We start from the raw sequence: 14,014 nt of genomic DNA, 5'->3' as shown, positions 1-14,014 counted from the left end.
AATAAAACCAAAATTGGCTTTGAAAGTGGAAGTGCTCTCTGTTTTGAGGGGAAGTGAGGGAATTTGCATGTCAGAACAGTATGTTAAAGGGGCAATACCGTCAGACTCTGTTCTGGCCTGAGTTTTGGGCTCCATGTGGGGGTGGGAAAGGAGTTTACAAAACCCCAAAGAAATGTTTCCATGAAATTCTTTCTTGGTCTTGCCTTTTCCCATTTTTTTTTTTTGGACATTCCAGTGAAAAGAACTTTCCGGGGCTTCATATCTCTCCTGTGGGCTTGGGAAACCGACAGTGGAGACCAGGGCCAGCAGCCGGGCGAGGGCAGGAGGAGGGGAGCGCCCACCCCGCCAAGTGCTGCTCCCAAGGCAGCCCCTACCGCCGTCGCGGGGCCCTGTCACTGTTGGTGTGGCTCTCCACCTCCTGTGGCTGTCCCTCACTAGGCCATCCTGCCTTGGGTCCCCCCGAAGCAGGCCCTGAGGCAAGGACTCTAGCCCCTGGTGTATTTGGGGGGTGACCCCATGAAGGATGGGGGGCAGGAAGGAGTGCCCACAGGGGGCGCCAGCAAGGATCCAGCGACAGCATGGGCAATGGGCTCAGCAGGCTGGGGACGCCTGGAGGTTGTGGGGATCCTGCCACAGGTGGGCATATACCCCACCTAGTCCCACTGGCTGTCAGCCCCTGTGCAGGGACATCCAGAGGGAGGCAACAGCTGTGTCCCCGTGTCCAGCACGGGACTGCACATGGCTGGGGGTGCCTGATGACAGTGCTAGAGAGACACAGCGCGGAGGTTGGGGTCAGGACAGCGGGGGGCACATGGTCAGAGGCCAGGTCCAGGCTGAGGGTGCAGCTGGGGAGGCAGTGAGTGGCCTCCAGAGACGCCCTGACCCAGCTGCTGACGCATTGGCTCCGATGACTCAGCGCGGGTGACCGTGGCTTGGGTGGCCGTCTGGAGACTCGGACTAGCTCAAGGGCTGCCGCTGCCGCCTTCCTGGGGGCCCGGGGCCCCGCCTCGCCAGCCGCCCCCTGTCTGGGCCGGCCTGAGTAATGGGTCCTTCCCTTAGTCATCGGTCCCAGGCCCCGGCCCTCCCTCTTCCTCCTGCCCACCTCCGCCCAGCCAAGCCTGCTTCTCTGTCTAGGCTGGGGACTCTGGCCCCTGCCGGCTTCCTCCCTCCTTCCTTGAGTTCCCCAGAGGCTGTGAGGTGTGTGTGGGGTAGCGGTGGGGGCTTCAGAGACAGTTGTCCCACTGGTGAGATGGGAGGAGGAAACCAGCCTTGTGAGGTGCCGTGAGCCTTGCTGGAGGCACGAGGAGGAGCGCCTGGGACAGGATGAGGCATGTGCAGAAAGGGGCCGTTTCCTACCCCCTTGGTGCAACTTAGGCTCCACACCCTGTAAGCAGAAGTGCTATGGGCTTTGTAGGGGTTCCTGGGCCGGGGTGTCCTAACTCCTGCAGAGGAGCGTTTTAATGCTTAGAGTATGCACGGCCTCCGTGCTCGGCTGGAGGGCAGCCCTTTGTACCCCCTTAAAGGGTGTTTAGCTTGTTTCCCATCTTCAGCCCCCAGAAATGGTATTTGGTAAATATCCTCACACATCTCTCAACTTGCACATGTGAGTACATCTCAGGTAAATCCCAAAAGTAGACTTGCTAGGTCAAGGATGTGAGCCTTTAGAATTTTGCTAGGTCTGCCAAACTGCCTGCCTGGGAGTTGTCCCTCTTTGCACTCCTGCTGGGAATGGACAAGAGCGTCTGCTGCCAGATGGCCCACCCCATGACTCTGCCCACCTGAGGGGTGAAGCCAGTCCTTTGGCAAGCACACTTCCCTTATCATGAGCGAGGCTGAGTCTTAGGTCTCTCCAGCCAGCTGTGCTTCCTTTCCTAGGAACCGTCAGCCCACATCCTTCTGTGACATTGCTGGCTTTGTATTGATTTCTTGGTGCTCTTTATATATGGAGGACCACAGTAAATATATGTCCAGGAACCAAGCAGCCCCAGGATGAAGTTGCCTCTGGTGTGAGATCTTTCTTCTGGTGAAAACATGCTTAGGCACGCCATTCCCCAGAGCTCAGAGGAAGCACAGGAAATCCTCCCAGCTTGCCTCACACTCTCAGAGGAACTTCTAAGAAAAAACTGAGGCCAGCTAAAAGCAAAATGTCAAAGGCTGGGTTGGGGGAATATACAAAATCTGTGAGGTGAGGTGTTCACAGAGAGGCCAGCTAGGCTCACTTGACACCTGCCATGGGCTGGTGCTCTGTGGGTGGTTCCAAGCTTCAAGTTCCCAAGCACTTGGCCCCATTCAAAGGCATACGAGTGGCTTGTATGGTTGGTGGCAGGATGTAGCCCCCCACTGGGCCTTGCCAGCCCAAAGTGAAGCTGGGGGAAGTGGGTCTGTGGTCCCTCATTTCCCAGGAGGTGATGGGGGCCGGGGAGCCTCATGGCAGCTCTGTGACGTCTGCTCCTCCCTTCCCCTCCCCACCTTTTTAAAAAATTTTGGCCGCGCTGCACAGCATGTGGGATCTTAGTTCCCAACCAGGGATCGAACCCATGCCCCCTGCAGTGGAAGCGTGGAGTCTTAACCACTGGACCACCAGGGCAGTCCTGCCTGCCCCATTTGAGAGCTGAGAAAATGAAGACCCAGAGGACCGGGCAACGTGCCTTAGTCACACAGCTGGCAGATAGCAGGGCAGCCTCGGAATCCTGCCCTCTGCTCCTCACCCCAGGTGCCGGAGCCTGGAGCAGCAAGGGCCGTGGTGCAGTCCGGGCAGTCTTTCCGGAGTGGTTCTGGCCAAGATTCACCTCCCAGGCTTTGGGTCCCGGCCCAACCCTCCAGACACTCTGCTCAGGGCCAGGATCCAGGCTTGGATGACTCTAGGGGATCCTGGTGATGCAAGTGGCGCACAGGTGCTGTCTGCGTGTCACCTCCTCACACCCCGCAGCCCCTGCTGTGCTGAGTGGCATCTGCGGAGAGCAGCACTGCCATCCCCGGGGCTACCCAGACTGGCCAAGTCTACGTCTGTGTCTGCATCTTAACACGGTCCCTGGTTTGAGACACACCTCTTCTCTGCCCCCTGGTCCTGGGAGGGAGGTTCCAAGGGGTCACAGCAGCCGTCCCTGATCCCAGGCCACTGCGCTGCACAGGGAAGGTGGAGCACCTGGCCCCAGGCAGGAGGGGGCCCATCTTGGGAGGGGAGGTGGCTCTGCACAGGGACGGCCGTTCGTGGGAGTCGGGTCTTAGGGCCAACACCCAGGATGCAGCCAAGCCCTCTGCTCCCAGGCTGGGCGTCACTGTCTAACCTCAGGGGTGGCAGAGCTGGGAGGAGAAGCCGGGGACACTCCCACTTTTTCTGGCCTCTGCACCTCTCTGCTCCCAGCTCCTGTCTCCTCCCCCCGAGACATTCACAGCTTCGATGTGAAGCCAGTTCTGGATGATGTGACCGCTTTGGGTCCCCATTTCCCGGACTGTGTGCCTGACGAGGGCAGGTCTGCTCTGTCTCATTCATGCTGTGTCCTCCCACCCATGAGAAACAGACGGGGCTGACAAAAAAGCCCATGAGGAGAGTGGGGGAGGGGGGGATGGATCTGAGCACCTCAAGGGTCCTGGGAGGCTCATGTGGGATGTGGCTTTGGCTCAGCGGTCCAGAGGCCCGTCACAGGGTGTCGCCGAGAGGACACAGCAAGACCCTGTCCCTGGAGATGTCCTGGCAGGGCCTGTATGGCTGAGGGCAGCCCTGGCCAGTGGGTGGGTACAGTTTGAGACCTTCTGAATCCTGAGGGTCCAATGACATTCTCTTCGTGATCTTCAGAACATGGGTCAGGTGGGGTTCTTGGGAAACCAAAAGAGCAGAGACTCAGATCCGAGCAGTGACCCAGTCAGGAAGGATGGGCTGGATGCAGCAGCACTGGCTGCTTCCTGCCTGGGAGAGGAGGGGGGCGTGTGAGGTGGGCATCCCCTCCACCTGGTGGGGAGAGGCGACTCGGCCAAGCTAGAGACTCAGGGTCCTCCTGGGTCCCTTTCCTTCCCTCCTTCCACGGTTTGCACACCCAGCCTCCGGGACAAACCCAGGATCTGGCTACCGACACCACTGGCGTCCCAGTATCACCAGCTCAGATGACCACAGCTCTGGGCTCTGACTCACATGTGTTCCTGCCTCCCAGAGACAGGATGGTTTTCCGCTAAGCACAGGTGGTGTCCCCCTGCCACATCCCCTGTCCCCCCACCATGTCCCCACACCTTCGGAACCCTGAGCATCTCTCAGGCCTGCAGGCAGTGCCCAGGGCCCTGCAGCCCCTCTGCCCATTGGATGGTTTACCCCTTTTCCCGAGGCTCTGCAGAAGGGCCGCTGAGGTGGGCGGCCTGTGCCAGTCGGGGACCTCCCGTCAGCAGCGACTGTGTGTCTTGTGCCCGACGTCAGCTCTTTTACCCCTGGTTGTGTTTTGGGAGCCGGTGGGCAGTAGGAGTCGAGGAGCCTTCTTTCTCTTCCTGCTTTCTTGGAAAGACCAGTGCCCACATTCCTGGCCCTCATTTGTGGGCAGGCATCAGTCCCAGGAATGGGAAAGCAAGTTCCAGAGAGCCGGAGGCCATGGGGAGAGAGCAGAGGGCTGGGGAGGATGGCCTTTGCCTGGGGTGGGGTGGGGGCTGAGAGAGTCCTGGGAAGGCTCTTGACCCCATGGAGGCTGATGGGCATTGCCCCCTTCTGTTGTGTTTGGAGGAGGAAGTGATATATTAGGGGCTCCTAAACTCATTTATCGATGCATTTCTTTTTTTTTTTTTTAATTTTTTTAAATTAATTAATTAATTAATTTATGGCTGTGTTGGGTCTTCATTTCTGTGCGAGGGCTTTCTCTAGTTGTGGCAAGCGGGGGCCACTCTTCATCACGGTGCGCGGGCCTCTCACTATCGCGGCCTCTCTTGTTGCGGAGCACAGGCTCCAGGCGCGCAGGCTCAGTAATTGTGGCTCACGGGCCCAGTTGCTCTGCAGCATGTGGGATCCTCCCAGACCAGGGCTCGAACCCGTGTCCCCTGCATTGGCAGGCAGATTCTCAACCACTGCGCCACCAGGGAAGCCCTATCGATGCATGTCTACAAAAGTTTTCCGCGATGAAACAGCAAAGGGGACGGGCTGGGGAGGGGGTAGGGGATGAGGGGAAGCGAGTGGGGGTGATAGGGGCTGGGCCACAGAGGACCTTGTATGCTGTGAGGCCCTGGAGGTCATGGCAGGGTTTTGCCCAGGACCTGAGAAGGCTCAGATGTCCTTGAGTTTTGTTTTGTTTTTGAGGTGAAAGTCATATAACATAAAATTCACCATTTTAAAGTATATAGTTCAGTGGCATTTAGTGCTTTTACAATGTCGTGCAACTATCATCTCTGTTTAGTTCCAGAACGTTTTCATCACCCCAAAGGGAATCCTGTACCCTCAGGTGGTCACTCCACACCCCCCCTCCCCCAGCCCCTGGCAACCACTAATCTGCTTTCTGTCTCTGTGGATTTCTGGACATTTCATATAAATGGAATCATGCAACACGTGGCCTTTCGTGTCTGGCGGCTTTCACTAAGCCTGATGTCTTCAAGTTTCTTCCATGTTGTAGCATGACTCAGCTTCATTCTTTTTTTATGACTGAGTAATATTCCATTGTATGCATACACCATGTTCTGTTTATCCATTCATCCACTGATGGGCATTTGGGTTATTTCCACCCCTCTCCTTTTCAAAACTTTATTTTTATTCCAAGGCAACCTTTGCTTTGTGCATCCTCATTTTGAGGTGCAGGAATCTGTTTTACTTATCACATCCCCAGCTAACTGCCCCCGTAGGTAAATCCATCTTAGGGCAGTTATTCTTGGTTTTACGGCTTCCTTACATTGGTGACAGGAAGATCCCATGCAACCTGCTGTTTCCTGGACCCGGGTTCAGTCCTCCTGTGTCCTCTTACAGCTCTGGGGCTGCGGACAAACTGCTCAGCGTGTCCCTGAAAGGTAGGACTGACAGGCGTTTCCCCTCGACTGGGTGTCCACCGAGTGCAGCCAGAGCGAAATTCTTCTGTAAACGGCCAGGGTGACTTTATGGTCGTGTGGCTGCCCTCCCCTGGGGTACAGGGCACAAGAGGCATGCTGGCTGGTGTCAGAGTGGCTAGACCTTGAAGGTCAGCACCTGCTGGAGGTGGCTCTCCCTCTCCCACGGTGAGAAGCTGGCCCGTGGCACCCCCAACCCCGGGGCTTAGTGCCACCCGGGAGGCTGCAGGTTTCGAGTTCCTCCTTCAGACTTGTGCTGGAGCTCTGTGCTGGCAACTAATCCCACCCTGCCTCCTGCCGGGGAGAGAAGAGGGGCTTAACTCGTGGGGATGGCTCACTGGGGCACAGGGGACAGTGAGGTGACATGGAGAGTCCTATAACTTAAAATGAGCACTCAGTAGGCACAGGTCATTTTATTTTTTATTATTTGTTTATTTATTTATTTTTGGCTGTGTTGGGTCTTCGTTGCTGTGCGCGGGCTTTCTCTAGTTGTGGCGAGCAGGGGCTACTCTTCGTTGTGGTGCGCAGGCTTCTCTTGTTGCGGAGCATGGGCTCTAGGCATGCAGGCTTCAGTATTGTGGCTCGTGGGCTCTAGAGCGCGGGCTCAGTAGTTGTGGCACATGGGCTTAGTTGCTCCTTGGCATGTGGGATCGTCCCGGACCAGGGCTCAAACCTGCATCGGCAGGCAGATTCCTAATGTCCCCAAATCCAGAATAAAAATAGAAGCGGCCCACGAGCCGCAATACTGCACCACCAGGGAAGCCCCGGCACAGGTCATTTTAGAATGAAAGCTAATGAAATAAATTTTTAAAGAGGAGAAGGTTGGAAGCAACCCAAAGGTTCATAGATGGGTGAACAGATAAAGGAATTATGGTGTGTCCACACAGGGGAATATTACTCGGCTAGAAAAAGGAATGAAGCGTTGACACACGCCACAACATGGATGAAACTTGAAGACATCAGGCTGAGTGAAAGAAGCCAGATACAAAAGACCGCATGTTGCATGATTCCATTTACATGAAACATCAAAACAGGCAAATCCATAGTTACAGGAAGCAGATTAGTGGTTGCCAGGGGCTGGGGGAGGGGGATTGGGGGGGGTGACTGGTAATGGGTATGGGTCTTCTTTCACAGTGCTGAAATGTTCTGGAACTAGATAGAGGTGATGGTTGCATAACATTGTGAGTGGATTTTATGCCACTGAATTGTACAGTTTAAAATGATGAATGTTATGTGAATCTCATCTCAAATACAAAAAAAAGGGATGCGGGAGCCTCTGCAGGTCCTGCATCAAACCCATTTCACAGGTGGCAAATGGAGGCTGGAGAGGCGCATCCACTGCCACGGCCAGTCAGTGGGCAGGTGGAAGACACCACTGGGACCCAGGCCTGGTTTCCACTTCTCTGGGGCTGGTTCTGGCAATTTTGCCTCCACCCGGGGCAGCTTCAGAGCCCTGCCAAGCCTGCCCAGGGACCAGACGGCCCTGAGGCCTGTGAGCCACCTGCCCACCTCTGCTCTCCCGCAGCATGGCCGACAAGAACGGGGCCCTCAAGTGTACCTTCTCGGCCCCGGGCCACAGCACCAGCCTCCTGCAGGGCCTCTCTGCCCTCCGCGCCCAGGGCCAACTCCTGGATGTTGTGCTCACCATCAACCGAGAGACCTTTCACGCGCACAAGGTGGTCCTGGCCGCCTGCAGCGACTACTTCAGGTGAGCGTGGGCCCCCAGGGGCAGGGTGGAGGGTGCCGCCCTTCTAAGAGGGAAGATCTCAGGGCTGGGCATCTAGACGGGGATGGCTCTGAGGGAAAATGGCTGGGGTTAGCCCATCTTTGGGTTTGGAGAGAAGTCCAGTAAACCTGCAGGTTTTTCCAGGTTTGCTACTTATTCAGACTTGTGGGGGACACTGAGCAGACAAGCAGAGCATGCCTGGGGGACAGAGGTGGGTGCCCGATTAGCAGCTTCTGCCCTGCCAAGGTGGCAGGGCTCCATCAGGTTTTCATTCTAAGTCTTTATTTGATGCCTGCATGTGCCAGGCGCTGTTCTAGGCCTTGGGGATTTAGCAGGGATAAGACAGGCATGAGCTCTGCCCACATGGCACCTGTGCTCAGGCTGAGGGATGGGAGGGACACCTGCTCGGCAGCCCTTGTGTGTGCCAGGCTCTGTCCAAGGCCCCACGTGATGAGTGAGGCCTTGCTGGGTGTACCGGTCTCTCTACCCTGAAGGCCCTTTCCTGAAAGCTCCTTCCCTGTGCCTGGCTGAGCAGGGGAGCGAGGGCCCCACGGAGCAGGGCTGGGGGCCATTCTCATCAGCTGGGGGCTGTCACAGGCTGGGGACAGTCTCCCTCATTCCCTTAGTGACCAGCTGGCAAGCTTCCTCCTGACACCAGAGAGAGCTGGGGTGCCGCCCTGGGGGTGGTTCTTCAGCCCCACTTTGCCAGGGGTGGCCGAAGCGTTCCCACCTGCCATCCCAGGTGCCCGTCTCGGGCTGCATGTTCCTCGCAGCTGGGGTGCCTTGCCTGGTGCGCCCCCTGGCTGCCCGCCCCACGGGCTCAGAGGGGCCATTCTGGGGAGTTGGAGCAGCCAAGCCATCTGGGGCGCCGCTTCTATTTTTGTTCTGGATTTGGGGACGGGCGGGCTGGCCCAGCCAGAACTGCCCTTTAAAGGCTCCTCTGTGCTGGCACTGCAGTTGGTGAGGCCTTAAAAGGCAATGCTCCCTCCCGTCACTGTCACCGTGATTGCTTCTGCCTTCGATGGGCTGACGGGACTCGCGGGGACAAGAAGGGGCAGGGTCCAGGGGGCTGGTAGAGCACTGTGGTGGAGGGTTGGGCGGTTGTTAGTGGCCCCACGGCAGCACCAAGTTCAGCTGTCCCTCCTCTGGGGCCTGAGCTGGGCCCACTGGGTGTGCGACTAGGGGACGGGCAACTGTCGGGCAATGTCGGGAAGTTCTTTCCCCTCAGACAGCTGTCACAGATGTGTGCTGATGGTAGTTATAGTTATGATGAAATGCCAGCTTGCCCCAAGCTGGAGCACATGCTATCTTCTAGAACCTGCCATGAACCCTGAGCAGGCACTGGGGTTCTCACCCCTCTTCCTGGTGGGGGGCCCTCAAAGGCCATGGGGAGCTGTGACCCAGGGCCTACGTCTCTCAGCAGCGCTCACGTTAGCGCTGCTTCTCAGAGCAGGATAGCAGGCTGACAGAGCTGGGGTTACTTGCTGCTGGGGGGCAGGTCTCACGATGGGCTGGTGTTCCTTTGGGCCATTCTCAGGGGGCTTTCCTGACCACGTAAGCCTCTGGAGATGGCAGGGACCCTAGCACAGCCCCCTGATTGGGCACTCTGACCTGGGCACCCTCACCCCTCCCCAACCCATGTGACAGTGACCCAGGCTGGGAAAGGTGGAGCCAGCTGCCCACGTGAGGGGCTGGGCTCTGTGAACTACAGTGCCTAGTGCCCTTGGGGGTCCCTGCCTTGTCTCCTGAACTTGCCACCGGCGTGGTCGTCCAGGGCTGGGTGTTAAGGTGGGGCTGGAGACCTGTCCCCAGAGCCAGAGCCAAAGCCAAGATTTGGTCTTCTCTTGCACAGCCGCACCAGCCCCGCAGCGAGCAGCCCCTGGTCCCCGCCCTTTGAGCCAGCTGGGCCCCAGCACCGCACACCTCTGGGTGAGGCCAGGCAGGGCTCCACCTAGGGGGGCAGAGTGGGGAGTTGCTGCTTGTAGGAAGACGCATGGCTAGGGGTGGATTAAAAATCTTTCTTTTCCTTTTTGCCTGTCTTTAATGAGCATCCGGCCTGCTTTCCCCTGGCCAGCCGTGCCCTGCTCGCAGTGTCCCGGGGCCAGGCCATGCTCGGGCAGCCACAGTGCCCCTTGGCTGCCCCGAGCCCACATGCTGTGTTTCTGACCTTCAGGGCCATGTTCACGGGCGGCATGAGGGAGACGAGCCAGGACGTTATTGAGCTGAAGGGCGTGTCGGCCCGCGGCCTGCGGCACATCATCGACTTCGCCTACAGTGCCGAGGTGACACTGGACCTGGACTGTGTGCAGGACGTGCTGGGTGCAGCCGTGTTCCTGCAGATGCTGCCCGTGGTGGAGCTGTGTGAGGAGTTCCTCAAGGCCGCCATGAGCGTGGAGACCTGCCTCAACATTGGCCACATGGCCACCACCTTCAGCCTGGCCTCGCTCAAGGAATCGGTGGACACCTTCACCTTCCGGCACTTCCTGCAGATTGCTGAGGAGGAGGACTTCCTGCACCTGCCACTGGAGCGCCTCGTCTTCTTCCTGAAGAGCAACCGGCTGCAGAGCTGCGCCGAGATTGACCTGTTCCGTGTGGCCGTCCGCTGGCTGCAGCACGACCCCGCCCGGCGGCTGCGCGCCAGCCACGTGCTCTGCCACATCCGCTTCCCGCTCATGCGGTCCTCAGACCTGGTGGACAGCGTGCAGACGCTGGACATCATGGTGGAGGACGTGCTGTGCCGCCAGTACCTGCTGGAGGCCTTCAACTACCAGGTGCTCCCCTTCCGGCAGCATGAGATGCAGTCGCCACGCACAGCCGTGCGCTCGGACGTGCCCTCGCTGGTTGCCTTTGGCGGCACGCCCTACACCGACAGCGACCGCTCGGTCAGCAGCAAGGTGTACCAGCTGCCCGAGCCGGGGGCCCGCCACTTCCGTGAGCTGACGGAGATGGAGGTGGGCTGCAGCCACACGTGCGTGGCCGTGCTGGACAACTTCGTGTATGTGGCCGGGGGTCAGCACCTGCAGTACCGCAGTGGCGAGGGCGCCGTGGACTCCTGCTACCGCTACGACCCCCACCTGAACCGCTGGCTGCGCCTGCAGGCCATGCAGGAGAGCCGAATCCAGTTCCAGTTGAATGTGCTGTGCGGCATGGTATACGCCACGGGCGGCCGCAACCGGGCCGGCAGCCTGGCCTCAGTTGAGAGGTACTGCCCGCGGCGCAACGAGTGGGGCTATGCCTGCTCACTGAAGCGCCGCACATGGGGCCATGCGGGTGCCTCGTCTGGGGGCCGCCTCTACATCTCGGGCGGCTACGGCATTTCGGTGGAGGACAAGAAGGCCCTGCATTGCTACGACCCCGAGACCGACCAGTGGGAGTTCAAGGCTCCCATGAGCGAGCCCCGAGTGCTCCACGCCATGGTGGGCGCCGGCGGCCGCATCTACGCCCTTGGCGGCCGCATGGACCACGTTGACCGCTGCTTCGACGTGCTGGCCGTGGAGTACTACGTGCCCGAGACGGACCAGTGGACCAGTGTAAGCCCCATGCGGGCCGGACAGTCAGAGGCCGGCTGCTGCCTGCTGGACAGGAAGATCTACATCGTTGGAGGCTACAACTGGCGTCTCAACAATGTGACAGGCATCGTGCAGGTGTACAACACTGAGACGGACGAGTGGGAGCGTGACCTGCACTTCCCGGAGTCCTTTGCGGGCATCGCCTGTGCCCCTGTCCTGCTGCCCCGGGCCAGGACCAGGAGGTAGCTCCCCGGACCCCGGTTCCTGGCCTGGCCACCTGCTGTTTCTGCGAGGGGCTTGGCGGGTGCACGTCTGGGCGGGGAACTTCGAATCCCCACCCCCGCGGGCTGGTCTCGCATAAGGCACCCTCCTCACCCCCCTTCCTTCCTGAAGCAGATTCTGGCTCTGTGCCCGGTGGGGGAGGCTGCCAGCAACAAGGCTGATGTGGCAGCAAACTCGCACCCAAGGCGGTTTTCTCACCCACCTTGAGTTCTCGCTGGATGGCTGGCGGGCGGGAATCGGGGTCTCCTTTGGGGCGTTGTGGTGTGGCTTTGCCCCACTTCTCTCCCCTCCCCCTGCCCAGAGGTCTGAGATATTCAGATGCAAACTCGTTCACAGTTGATCCCCAAATTCCCCCCAACCCCCATGAGTTGCATGCGTCCTTTTTAAAATAAACACACCCCAGATCTCTGTAACATACGGACCTCCAGGAGCAGGAGAAGCGGCTGGCAAGTACCTGGCTTGGGTTGGCCAGAAGGGCATGTTTCTGCCTCCCCAAGAAGCCTGAGCTGCTGGGCAGGAGGGAGCCGGCACTCATTTCCATTCCTGGCCTGGGTCTTAGCACCTTCACGGTGTTCTATCATCTGCTTTCAGGAGGAAGAAAAACACAGCCAGCTCCCAGAGACGGTCCTTACGGGCATCAGGCCTTCCCCTTTGGCCCTGGGTGATGTGTGGGGCCTTAGTAAGCACAGGCTGGCTCTCCTCCTCCCTGTCCCTGTCCTGTGAATGAAAGGGGACGCCTGCTTCAGAATCTCACAGTGCGTCTGCTTTCCACAGGCCTGTCCCGAGCTTTTTATTTCTCCCCCTCTTTCCAGCCCTCTGCTCCCCCCAACCCTGTGTTCAGGTTGACATGCCGCAGGGCCTGTGCCCACCCTGCGTGGGAAGTCAGGCGGGCCGTGAGGCCTCTGCCTTCAAGGGCTTTGCGGCATCTCCAGCCACATTTGTTTTGTTGTCTAAACCTCAAAACCATTTTTTTTGTTGTTGTTCTCTTTTGCTTTTTTTTTAAGAGGCCAGCACCACTGTCTTATAAATGAGATTTGTCCCCTCGGGGCAACTTAAAGTGTCTCTTCTGCTGCTAATGGACGATTGATGTCGTGTCTCTGTGACCCACTCGCCATGTAAAGAATTAACCTCATACCTTAGCAGACGTCGTCTCCTAATATTTTCCTTTTATTTAATAAAAATGTTATGGTAAAAAGATGGAGTGGGCCCAGTGCTGAGCTTGTGGGGCTTGATGGGTCGCAGATTCCTCATGTCCTTGCATGTTTGGGGGCTCCTCTCCCCCCTCGCCCTTTTCCAGCATTGCAGAGGAGCTGGAAGTGGGGCCGGCCTTTGGCTCAGAGGCCTGGGGGCAGCGGGAAAGGAGGCTAAGGACTTCCTTCCACCCGGCGCCCGCAAGACAGAGGGCAACCAGCCGGGGCAAGGCAGCCTTCAAGAGACTCTTTCCAGGTGGTTCCTTGCGCCTGGTGACCCGGCCCCCTGCCATCAGCCAGCCCCACAGCCCCTGGCAGGTTCTGTCTCCATCTGCTCAGTCCTGGGACTCCAGGTTGGGAAGCTGGGGAGCCCCCCTCCCCAGAGGCTGTGATGGGGGAGAAGCAGGGCAGGTCCTAAGGGAAGCATGAAGCCACTGTGCTTCCCTGTGGGCCCAAGAGCTCCTCAAATTGCCCCTGGCCCCTGCTCTTGTGGCAGGCCTCTGTGCGAACCCGGCTGCAAATTGGTGGAGAATGCAGTATTCTGACAGCCTTCTGAAAGGGCAGGCTTCCGGGATCACCCTCAAAACATACCCACAGGCCTGGTGCTCCTGTGCAGCGGCCGTCAGGGCCCGGGGTGAGGCTGGGTGTGTGTATGGGGGTGCGGGGTGGAAATAGGAACTTGGTTGGGAACCAATAAGGAGCCCACACTGCCAGGGGCATAGAAGTGAAAAAACAGTAACCCTCAGGGACTTACTGGAACATTCTAGCCCTTTCTCATCACCCCCAACCTGAGCTCCCCCAAAGAGAACCCTTCCCTGCTGGAGGCACAGCCCCTTCGGGGGGGCAGGGAGAAGCCTTTGCCAGCTGCAAGTCCCCCCAGATCAGCTCACACCTCAGAACATCTTGTCCCCAACGAGCTGGCAGGGGCGCCGGCGCGGAGTTGGGGGTGGGGAGGTGCTGCCATATCTAACCGGGTCGATTGTGCATAACCGTCTGGGCTGGTTCATGGAATGTTCTCAGGGGCCCCCTGCCCCTCCCTCTCCACACCCACACCCCCCCGGAAGAAAGGAAAATTATTTTTCGTATTGTAAACTTTAAACACGAAAAAGCTGTTTTTAATTTAGCAGAAACTGGCTTGCATCTTTACTTTGTGCACATTTGTGTCCTTCAGAGGGAGGCGGAACATGCGTGCACACAGGCACGCAGACGCTCACACGCACACCTGCACTCATGCATCTGACACCCACATCCACGTGGTCACACTCACAGGTAGCCTTGCTCACAGGCCGTGTAATGTGCTCACA

At 58.4% G+C, this 14,014-nt stretch overlaps 1 protein-coding gene across 1 annotated transcript in view; it reads left to right on the top strand.

Annotated features, from left to right (window-relative positions):
- The window catches only part of KLHL26 (kelch like family member 26), a 29,290-nt gene extending 15,640 nt beyond the window's left edge, over positions 1-13,650 (top strand). Inside the window, exons 2-3 of the mRNA XM_057540893.1 lie at positions 7,529-7,711; positions 9,903-13,650. Coding sequence (XP_057396876.1) covers positions 7,529-7,711; positions 9,903-11,484 — 1,765 coding nt within the window. The 3' untranslated portion in view covers positions 11,485-13,650. The remainder of the gene's footprint in view (positions 1-7,528; positions 7,712-9,902) is intronic.
- Positions 13,651-14,014: the final 364 nt, after the last annotated feature.

Source organism: Balaenoptera acutorostrata, chromosome 2 (assembly GCF_949987535.1).
Source record: "Balaenoptera acutorostrata chromosome 2, mBalAcu1.1, whole genome shotgun sequence".
Lineage (NCBI taxonomy): Eukaryota > Metazoa > Chordata > Mammalia > Artiodactyla > Balaenopteridae > Balaenoptera > Balaenoptera acutorostrata.
Note: the sequence above shows the minus strand (reverse complement) of the source record. Positions and strands in the feature narration are given on the sequence as shown.